Genomic DNA, 12054 nt, shown 5'->3' on the forward strand with positions numbered 1-12054 from the left:
ATCCGGTGCACCCCCTCTTTACTAAAGGTAATACACAGAGATGTGTGCCAGCCAAAAAGATAAAATGGATGACTCATAATGTGGTGAAAATAACATTATTAAATTTACTAAAAAACAAAAATAAAAAGAAGATAAAGGCGAAATCAAGGGCAATCTCGACAATTCACTGCTCCAAAACCATCAGCATTTCAACTACCAGCCTACCGTTTTTGCCCCCCAAAAAACTTGGTGCTGTTTTATCATCTATCTACCCTTTGCGTCTATATATATCCTCCCTCTATCTTCTTCTGCTTCATCAAACACAATTCAGTTATTCACCCAAGTTCAACTAAAAACACAACCCACTTTATTTTAAGGATATCTTATCATGAGTTCAACATCGAGAGCATGGTTAGTGGCCGGTACCGTTGGATTGGTGGAGGCACTAAAAGATCAAGGGTTTGCACGATGGAACTACACCATCAGAGCCATCCACCACCACGCTAAGTCCAATCTCCGGTCAGTCACCCAGACAAAGAAGTTGTCTTCTCCGGCTGCCTTGGCTTCAAGCAAAGGCATTGACCAATCAGAAGAGTCTTTGAGAAAAGTTATGTACTTGAGTTGTTGGGGTCCCAACTAAGTGATCAGTTTCTTTTGTTTTTAGGTTAGGTATATATGGTACATGTAATTATGCATGATGTACTACCTTCTTATTAATCAAATACAATTTTGATTATCATTAGAGATAGAGTTAAATGCTTTGTTGGTCCCTGTGGTTTGTAAAAATTTCATACTTGGTCTTAGTGGTTTACTAATTACATGCGTGGTCCCAAAAATTGTCAAAAATAACTCGGTTGGTCCCCTGACCTAACCTTTGTTAAATTTCTCAGTTAACTATGTGTGAAATGACTGTATTACCCTTGGAAGAAATAAAAAAAAAAAGTTAAATGCTTGGTCAACAACCCCTCTTTTTCAGCCTACTCTCATCATCTTCTTCAACACCCCGAGCACCATCAGCCATCATCTTTGGCAACGCCTGCTTTTTTTTGTTGGTATGCGTTAATGCTACATTCCGTTTGTTAGAGTTTAATTTTGACTTTGCGTTGCTTAAACTTCATAAATATTTTGCAGATCCCAAAGATCCCCAATTAAGAACAATTGAAAATTCTTTCCTGTTGGGGCCACTTCTTGTATATGCAAGGTTCTTATAGAGATTATATAATTGTACGTTCGACTTCTGAACTATAGATATGTGATGATCTGAAGTTGTAATGTGGCAGCACCGTGAGTGAACTTGGGGTGCATCAAATGCAGCATGTGTTGCCTAATGGCACTTGGATGAGTTTTGATTATGAAGATTCCCATCTGGTACAGAAAAAAAACTATTTTAGGTTGTCTTTTTTGTTTGTTTAGTTACGTTATGACAGTTAAATGCTTGGTTGGTCCCTGCATACTTTAATGATGATGAACGGAGATTAGAAACCGAAGAAACCGAAGAAGTTGCAGGTGACATTGAAGATGAAGATGATGATGGTGATGAAGATGATGCAGGTTGTGGTGGGTCTTTTAATTATTGGTTTGAGGTTTTTAATTGTTCAAGGGTAATATAGTCATTTCACACATAGTTAACTGATAAATTTAACAGAGGTTAGGTCAGGGGACCAACCGAGTTCATTTTTGACAACTTTTGGGACCACGCGTGTAATTATTAAACCACTAGGACCAAGTATGAAATTTCTGCAAACCACAGGGACCAACCAAGCATTTAACTCTTAGAGATATTTTGGTAATGAAACAGCGTCGTGTTGATGATCATTTGCTTTAATTAGAATTAAGCTCTTAGTGTTGTGGCGGCGCGTAAAACTATGCAAAATAGCACTAAGGCCGAAGTGTGTGGAGGCGTCACCGCTGCCACCTCAACATCTAAGTCGGGGCGCCATGGGAGTCTCGCCATGTGTTAACGGAGTTGATCGAGAATTGTTAAAGGGAAGCGATAAGGCCTAAGGGGGCGCTATAGGCATTGAGGGGGCTTTATCCCACACCCTCCAAGTTAAAGGAAGACATGATAAAGTCCTCTGACTGACGTGAATCTGACGTGGCGTGATAAAGTCTCTAGGGGCTTTATCCCACACCTCATAGCCTAATGCCACACCGAAGTGCCACATCAATCTTTCTTCCCCATTAAATTTTACCTTACTTCAAGGAAACGGTTTAATCTAACCCTACGTTTTAGTGGTTTTTTGTTTTAAAAATAAAAGAATAATTAATTTAGTCTCTTAACATCTGGTTAAAATGTTAACATACAACCCATTTAATGCCCCTTAACACAAGGAGGGAGTGATTTACAGTCTCGGTTAACACCCCACATGTTAGAGTATACCACACCGTCTAATATTTGATTTACCTAATTAACAGGTATTATCGATAAACAAATATTAATAATCATTTTATTATCAGTTTCTTTGTTTCAAAATCTTCAAACCAGTCTATGAACATTGCGATTTCCACTTTACACACTCCAGTTGGAATCCAACATCATTATAGGTACAACATCACATCATAAAAGCAAAACCATTGATGTGGGCTAATGTTCTAAGTTCTAACTCTATGGGTATAACAAGTACAAATATGTTATCGGATATTGTAAAAGTATAGAAACTTATTGCTTACACGATGTATCTAGAAATAGAAGTATAAAAAATTAGACACTTGAGAAATAGGAAGAAACTGGTGCACGTGGGATCACGTGTTGATGCTCACTTTGTATATCCTTTGCTTCAATACCCATACTTTAAAGGACATATGGGGAGTATGTAGACTGCATGGATTGGATATCCATGACAAACCTGTCGGATCCCTATTGGTTACCATCTCACGACTATTTATCATCTCCACGTGATGCATGCACCTACCTCACTAACTTGTTCCTATAAATACACCCCCTTCACTCATCATCTCGAAACATAACATAAACAAACACAAGCACAAGCACCATATAGCAACAATCATGACTTCTCTAACCCGTGTATCGTTGGCCGCCTGCGTCGCTGTTGTGAACGGGCATACAGATCAAGGTTACAAACTCAGATCACTCATCAACTCCGTAAGTCATTCCTCTGCCTGCATTAACCTCCGTCCATTTTCCAACATTCTACAATATTCCAACCACGTCAATGATGGCGGAAACAAGAAGATTGAACAAGTCCAGTCTGATGATTCTCTACGTCAAGTCATGTACTTCAACTGCTGGGGTCAGAGCTGATCGAATAATGGTCTGGTTTGGCTAGCTAGGAGTTGTCTCGATGAATGAGGAATCGATGATGCGAGTTCACTTCTAGTTTCATTTATATGTAACTTTTTCCTCCCAACAATGTATAAATCCCATTGATCCAAAAACAAATGAGTTTAGTCACTGACTATTTTCCCCATTTCCATGACCGTGGTATATTTATTAATAAGATTCCATGTTGCAAAGAAAAATTAATGTCATGAGTCATGTTCATATGGGGTATAGGAGTGTGATAACAACCACCATGAGCCTTTTATAGATGTCCGCTTATAGAAATAGAATGTACATTATTAACAAAAAGATTATAATATAAGTATTAAGAATAATACATCAATATTAGAAGATAAACATATAAAAATGCGTTGATCACAATAGTTAGTATTTCTTTTTAATTTCACCAATAGAAACATGTATCCAATTTCATAAGTTAATTTTTTTTATTATTGCATTAATATAATTAACTTAGATAATATTTTGTTTTTCTTTTATAAATTTTAAGATAGAATATTTTATAGAACTCCAAGTATATCATTAAGACATACTTATTTTTATCTACGTCTCAATATAAACTTTTTGAGAACCGAGTTGTGAGTAGTAGTGTACAAGTAATCTAAGCACAAACGTAAATTCTATCAAAGCTACCTTTTTTTTTTTTTGTAAAATGACGTCATCTATTATTTTTTGTTATGTTGTGACGTGTCTATTCAATGTCTATATCCCGATATAAACTTTTATTCGAAATCAAGTTGTTAGTCGTAATGTACAAGTATCGAAGCATAAGCATAAATGTTATCATAGCTACATAAAGTTTTGTATTTTTTTATAAAATGACGCCATTAACCATCTTTCGTTATTCTAATAATATAATGTAATATTTTATAAAATATTGAATATACCGTTGCGATATGTTTATGTTTATCTTTGTTTCGATAAAAAGTTTTTTCTTTTCAAAATAGGACTGGTCAAATCAGTCAGAACAACTTTGGTTCCAACACCAGTACATTTCTATATGGTTTCCAGTATAAATTCCTTTTAAGACGGAGTTGTATCCGTAATAGGGTATCTTTTTTTGTATCATAAGCGATATTTTGAGTTATCTTGGTACCGGCACTAGGATTCGTTTTTCTCTTTTTTTATTGTTATATTGAGTGTCGATACTGCATTGATATATAATGAACCAAACTGATACTGACTAAATTCTCGCGGCAATGCGCGAGAGAATTCTTCTAGTTACCATTTCAAAACGTTAAGAGTTGAATTGAAAACAGGTTAACTACAACTCTACAAGTTTTTAAAATTCATTGAACATAACTTTAATGTAATAAAACCCGATTAGACCATGCGTAGTGGTTGGGGTGAATAATGCTCCACCCTTGGGCGTTGTCCGTCACGTATCGTCCGAGTCAGAAAAGGTGCGTTTTTTCTAAAATGGGTGTAGTGAGGATGTGGGTATTATGTTAATAGGAGTGTAAAGAATTAAATAAATAAAAAAACATGAAAAAAATTGATTGGACAAAGAATAGGAAGATGATGGGTGATTGGATAAACAAATGAGAGCAAGGGCGTGGAATATTGGACGCCCCATGCTTTGTTTTCGCCAAAAAACGCCCAGGGGGGGCGGGCTTAGGCGTGGTTGGGCATAAAAACCAGTGGCGGATCTAGAAAATCCGCCAAGCCGTAACGTTTTATAAATAAGCGGTAACGAAATCGAAAAAACGTCAGATTTTTCCAAAATTTACACTGATTTTATACTACCGCCGGAGCGCCAAGCCATAGCGGAGGTTGCCCCTACTTACACTGTATGTCCGCCACTGTAAAAACGCCCAAATCTGAACGACTACGGGTGGTTTTATACTTTTGCTTAAAAACTAGCATATATTGCTTCTTAAAAACGTATTCATTTAAAAATGTAACAGTGTGTTACATTACAATAATATAGCCATGTGGCTATAAAAGTGCAGGGGTATTATTGAGAAACTAGATTCTCTAAAACCATTGGCATTTCCTGTTGTTTTGTTCTTTCAATAATTTGGTTGTGTGCAATGTCAAGTGTCCATCTATTTATACCCACACTCCACTCTAGATGCTTTCATCAAAAACTTTGCAAACACAAACATCTCATCATTCATTCAGGCATCTCAAACATATAGTATATGGAATGGGATCAAATACAAACACTTAAGTTTGTAAGAACCATAAGAACCAATACATAATTGACAAGTGTCCATCAATAAAAAATTAGTTTAGGGGTAATTTAGACTTTTTGACCATATTTATTTATAACTAATTAAAAATAATTACAAAAAATATAATCAGCACAACACTATATAATTAGCACAACATCATTAATCGTTCTTCATTATCAGCACATCGTCCTCGAATCGTTCTCCATTATCAACATAAACGACATTAGCACAACATCTTCAATCGTTCTCCATTATTAGCACACCAGATGTGCTGATTATATCTACTTTTGGTGTTTGTTTGTATTATTTTGTAATTAACACATAATCAGCACCTTATTAGCACAAATATAAAACACCTTTTGTTAACTTTTTTTAAAAAACACTTTTATAAATACAAAAAGGTATAGCAATATGGTACTCATATTAAAGATAAAAAAATACTTGATTTTATGGTATATATTTTTAAAAAAAATAATGAAGTATATAAAAGTTATTTTAGTTTAAAAAACCTTGGTGGAATTTGTATTTAATAGAAAATGGTCAAATGACTAGCAATTTTACAAAATTACCTCTAATTTGTTAGTAGTAATTTTTAATTATAAGAGTTTTATTTATAATCAATATCAACCCTTGATTTAAATTAACAATGGTTCAGATCTGTTCTTACGGTTCTTATAATTAGCACTGTTTGTACAGGATCTCAACCCTATAGTATATAGCATGAGTTCAACAAGCAGGGCATGGATGGTAGCCGGAACAGTTGGGTTGGTTGAAGCACTCAAAGATCAAGGTTTTGCACGGTGGAACTACACCATCAGGACCATCCACCACCACGCTAAGTCCAATCTCCGGTCAGTCACCCACACCAAGCACCTTTCTTCTCCGGCAGCCATGGCTTCAACGGGTTGGAAAGAAGAAAAGGCTAAACAATCAGAAGGGTCGTTGAGAAAAGTCGTGTACTTGAGTTGTTGGGGTCCTAATTAAATAAATAACCTTTTGTTTAATTATAGGATAATTTGATTGTACATGATGTTATAAAAGATTTTCTCATATCAGAATTCTGCAAAGACTTTGTTATGTTTTCAGTTTAATAATCTTGAGAAGTCCATAATTAAAAAGAAAATGTGAATCAGATTGGGCTCTTAAGTGACATGTTGTGCTTAAAAATCCAGCTACTAACAAGGTCAGTTTGAAGATATACACCATTGGAATTAGATCTCTACCATGAGATGTGTACATCCCTTATAACAAAATCTTAACAATTAGTGAGCCATGCCTTTTAAATGCAATATATAATTTTAAGCGCATCTCCATCTCCATATCCTAAACTTCATATTTGAAGTTACACTCAAGAAAAATTATCTTCCAGTGGTTGGGAGGTCGTTTTAAAAGAAGTAATATTTAGTTCAAATATAAAGTGAAATTATTTAATGTATTTAAATTTGTTCACTCGATTAATTGTTTATATCCCCATCATGATTATAATATAGAACTTTTCAAGTACTTATCATAAAAGGAAAAGAAAAAAAAAATCATACAGAAAATAGATTCATAACAATTGATGTCTTCAATTATTGAATAAGATATTATGCTTTCATTCTTTGGTAGTTGTTATTAACATGTATTGCGATATGTTAATATTATATTGTCAAATGGCATGAAAAATTAAAAGGTAATTAACCAACGTGGTTAAAACAAAAAAAAAATTATATATATCGTGACGAACAAAACTAATAAACATATTGAAATTGAGTATTTTTTTTTTTTTTTGTAATGTAAGTTATATCGAGTGTCGGCACTGTATTGGTACCTTGACAAACCGAACCGATACAAACCTAATAACATCATTACCGATACCATTATTTATATTTATGGTTCTTAATTGATATAAAACAATATCAATTGCTATACGAAGTGCTGGTATTATACTAGTTCCGTAACGAACTAATGCCGAGCAAAATTCTGCAAGCACACCCAGAAAATCCAACTAGTTTTTTTTTTTTTTTTTGAACGGCAAGTTTCTTTTATTTCTGTCGGACTTGAACCCAAAACCTCTCCTTTTCACCCAAAATATATAAAGATTTTGCTTTTATCAATTAACCACCACCCCATTAATGATATTTAGCCCAGAAAATCCAACTAGTTGTAGACTAATTTCCAATGATGATTCTTAAGGGCATGTGTAGTCATAAAGCCCTCAAAGGGGCGTTATGCGACATGTGGCACGCCACGTCAGCGTGTGGGCGTTATGGGGCCTTATGCATTTAAGCCCGTAGTTATAACGCCCCTACCTCATCATTACCCAATTATTTAATAAACCCTTAAATTATACATATATATGTATGTATATATCTCTGTGAGAGTGGAGAGAACACAAACCAAATGCATGGCGTCGCGAAAATTATCGCGCCACCCCCAAAAATTCGATTGATGGCGCCCCTTGTGGCGGTGTGCCGGCGCTATACCGGCGCTATGAGGGCATACCGCCCAATTATGCCGCCCCACTACGTCGGACTAATTTTGTAAATTTTAAATGCATGATGGGAGACCAATACTAGAAAACAAAGTATTCCTGAAATTCATAATTATATTCGACAAGAGGATAAAGGAGAAAAGCCAAAAGAGTACGGGCTTGTATGTCGTTTTGTGTAGTGCACCCCCTGTTTACTAAAAAGTAGGAGATGGAGGTGTGTGCCAGCCAATACATTGATAAAATTTAATATCTCATCTTAAAAACCATTTTTGTCCCCAGAAAACCATATGCGTTTCCAACAGCCAGCCTACCGGTTTTGCCCCCAAAAAGTATCTATATATACCTTATTCCCATTTTCTGCTGCTTCATCAAACAAATCTTACACACGTTTGACTAACAACACAACACAACACAACTCCCTTCGTTTTAAGCACTTTCAAGAGTAACAATTTTCAAGATACGATGAGTTCGACATCAAGAGCATGGTTGGTGGCCGGTACCGTTGGACTGGTGGAGGCACTAAAAGATCAAGGGTTTGCACGATGGAACTACACCATCAGAGCCATCCACCATCACGCCAAGTCTAATCTCCGGTCGGTCACCCAAACAAAGAAGTTGTGCTCGCCGGCTCCCATGGCTTCAAGCAAAGCCATTGACCAATCAGAAGAGTCGTTGAGAAAAGTCATGTACTTGAGTTGTTGGGGTCCCAATTAATTGATTAGTAGTTTTTAGGTTATCTATATCGATGTACATCTTTTTATTAATCAAATCCAATTTTGATTATCATCTAAAAGATTTTGGGACGATCTGAACAAAACAATATCGTCTTATTATTGATGACTAGTCCAACGAAGTAAATCAGTCTCGTTTCTTTGTTTTATCGATTGGACCAATACATTGCGGCATTTGACCATCATCGTGGTACTATATATATACTATGTAGGTTACTTTGTATGTTGTTACTTTACATATTGAGAAAAACTTGTTAGTATGCAAAACATAGAAAAACTTGTTAGTAGTCACATGCAAAACATACCTGTTGCAAACAATTACCGCCTGCCTTTAATTTATTTTTAAGTGTCATGGTATTAAAGTAGCAATTTGCTACATCTTTGTTTATGTTGATGACCATCATCACCCAGAGGTCTTTGGTAATTATGATAGAATATTTACATTCTTAGGGCCGGTCCGTTAGTGTAGTTGGGCTAGGCGACGGCTTAGGGCCTTCGAAAAAATAGGGCCTCCAAAATTAAAAAAAAAATAAATCTATATTAATAAAAAAAGAATATTATATTTATGATGATATTTATTAACATTAATACAAGTGTAGTTTGGTGGTAAAAACAAAATTTGTTTTTTGTAGAGGGCTGGGTTCGAGTCCCACCTGCTACCCATTTTTAAAATTATTAATCACCTCACTCACTCTTTTAATAAAGGGTTATAAATGTATCTTTTTTAATCACTTCTCTTAATTTAATAAACTCAAATATTTTGTTCACACAATTTTTAACATGATACATCAATGTAAAGTTTTATTTAAAAAAAATCGTTTCTAACTAGTAACAATAGCATACTTAAAATAAGTAGCATGTTTTAATTCCTTTCACACATAATGTAAGTTGTTATTCGTTAGGTTAAACTCTTTTAACCAACTTAGATTTGAATTATGTATTGGATCCCAACATTATTTGATTAGGGAAATCATCTAGTTTATATAATACTCAAGTACTTTATAAGTTTCTTCCTAATATATTTCATGTCAGATACGAACCAAAATTACGAGCCTAAAAAATTAAAAAGGGCCTCGAATTTTTAATACGCTTTGGGCCCTCAAAATTGTAGGAACAACATCTTAGTTTGCACTCAAGGACTTAAGTCTCTTTTCTTTTAAACACCAACTTCAATAAAACCAACCAACCCGAAAACCAGGTGGCCAAAACAACAAAAAAACTTACATAATTACAAATTTACATCACTTCTCTCAAGAATTAGTTTTAAACTTCGATCTACTTCTAACCCATAAGCACCCAACAGTCTTCATCTTGCGAATAATGTTCTCAATCCGGACCGGCTTGTTTGCGAACCTCAACTCGTTCTTAGCCCTCCACATACTCCAGCAGCCTATTATCACAATGCCATGGAAAATCATTTTTTCCAGCTCCTTTAAACTCGTGTGGTTGTAAAGATCAAGCAAATCTCTGAAAGAAAACGCAGATATTTGGCAGGCGGTACCATTTACTCATAAACTGCCAAACAATAGAAGTCGTTCTATAGGCGGTGAAGTGATGATAAATTGTTTCTTCATCGTCATTACAAAATGGACACTCTACATTTTTGACATTTATATTCCTGGTCCTCAAAGCAATAGCCATTGGAATCCGATCCATCTCTGCCCGCCATGCAAAAACATTGCATTTGGCAAGAATCCATTTGCACCAGTTGAGGACAAAATTTTTACTAATTGTTATTGTGATCGATGCCTTTTGCTAGAAGTTGCTTGACCACTCCAACACTGAATTTTTTTTACTCGCCTCCAATCCATACCTATTTATCCTTACCCTTGCCCTACTCAACCGAATCCATCAATTGACTTAGCTGGCCCAGTTGTTCCATTTCCGGTACATCAACAAAGCCCGTTTCCAGCTCCAATTCTGAAACGTGCCCCCACCTTTAGCCCAACATCTATTTTTAACTCTTCATCTTTTTTCATTATCAAGCTGAAAAAGAAGTTGTAAAACATCCTTCAGCGGTTCTTGTGTGACCCAAGGGTCTAACTACAAAGAAATATCTTCCTCGTCACTTGGAACACCTTTGAAAAAACTTCGGATTGGCTAATCTTCGATATTACTTTCAGAATATAATGCTAAGCCCCTCATAAAGTGTTACAAGCTGGAATAAAATCCCAATTCCTACTGTTCGTTTGGAAAGCCTCAACCACCTTTCTCCACAAATTATTTGTTTCCACCTTGTACGCCACTCCCATTTAACTAAGAGCGCAACATTGATGTTTTTGAGTCTACTAATACCAAGCCCCCTGTCACTTTTAGCTATAGCAACACGTCCCAAGCAACCCAATGTATGTTTTGGGCTTCAATTGTCCCACCCCACAAGAAACGTTTTATCATCTTTTCTAAGGCCATGTTTGGTTTAGCTTTTCAAACACAACTTATAACTTTTTGGAAAAGTTAATAAGTTACAATGGAGTAACGTATTAACTTTTCCCCTCACAAAATAGTTTCACCCAAACACTTTTTAACTTTTCAAAAAGTCAATAAGCTAATAAGTCACTAAAATAAGCACTCCCAAACACCCCCTAAATCTTTAGTAACTTTGCTTGGAGCTTTATAAATGGAGAAATAATATGTTGGGAGACTCTCAAGAACGACTTTGATCAGCGTCATACCACCACTAGTTGAAAGACAAGTGACATTCCACTTGGAAAGACGAGCTTCAAACACGTCATAAACCGGCTTCCAATTATTGATGTAGTTCATATTTTCCTCGATCGTGATCCCCAAATACGTAAACAAAAGATTCTTCGCTTTACATCCCACTAAAACAACCTTTGATTCCACTTCCAGGTTATTCACGCTAATGCCAAAAAGATTAGACTTTGATAAATTGAGTTTTAGCCCGTAACACATGTAGAAAACCCGGAGGATCCTCATCATGTTCATAATATTATCAAAATACCAATCATCTAGAATAATGGCGTCATCCGCGTAGAGAAGCTTAATGATGTTCGGGCCATTATTCGGGGTTCTAACGCCTTGTATTAACCCTTCTTCGCTAGCCTTTGCCACATGAGTGATGTTCGGGGTTCTAATGCCTTCTATTAACCTTTCTTCTCTAGCTAAGCTATTTTTTGAGGATTAATGTCATATTTACCAATAATGAGTTCACCTCTCACAGTTACGATATTCACTAGATCTCTTATATCATACTAGCGCGCGCCTTATTACTCTAGGCCTTTGTATACTATGGCAGCGTATACTATGGTAGCTAGTGAACGTTAGCTATCATAGTAATTTAGAGTGCCTATACATGCTCATCCTTTGTTATACTTAGATCACAACACTATTTGTGAACTTTAGTACACTTTGACTCGTCCACGCATTGTTTATGTG

The 12054-nt window shown here is 35.7% G+C and overlaps 3 protein-coding genes across 3 annotated transcripts; all 3 read left to right on the top strand.

Moving 5' to 3' along the window:
* Positions 1 to 248: 248 nt before the first annotated feature.
* Positions 249 to 727, top strand: LOC110921014. Its single transcript, XM_022165276.2, has one exon. The coding sequence runs from the start codon at positions 368 to 370 to the stop codon at positions 617 to 619; it is 252 nt and encodes an 83-aa protein (XP_022020968.1). The 5' UTR covers positions 249 to 367; the 3' UTR covers positions 620 to 727.
* Positions 728 to 6157: 5430 nt separating this feature from the next.
* LOC110921012 lies at positions 6158 to 6537 on the top strand. Its single transcript, XM_022165274.2, has one exon. It carries the CDS (start codon positions 6175 to 6177, stop codon positions 6436 to 6438), a length of 264 nt encoding a protein of 87 aa, XP_022020966.1. The 5' UTR covers positions 6158 to 6174; the 3' UTR covers positions 6439 to 6537.
* A 1654-nt stretch (positions 6538 to 8191) lies between these two features.
* On the top strand, positions 8192 to 8764 carry LOC110921213. Its single transcript, XM_022165502.2, has one exon. It carries the CDS (start codon positions 8390 to 8392, stop codon positions 8639 to 8641), a length of 252 nt encoding a protein of 83 aa, XP_022021194.1. The 5' UTR covers positions 8192 to 8389; the 3' UTR covers positions 8642 to 8764.
* The last annotated feature ends 3290 nt before the right edge of the window (positions 8765 to 12054 follow it).

This window comes from Helianthus annuus, chromosome 17 (assembly GCF_002127325.2).
Source record: "Helianthus annuus cultivar XRQ/B chromosome 17, HanXRQr2.0-SUNRISE, whole genome shotgun sequence".
NCBI classification, from domain to species: Eukaryota; Viridiplantae; Streptophyta; class Magnoliopsida; order Asterales; family Asteraceae; genus Helianthus; species Helianthus annuus.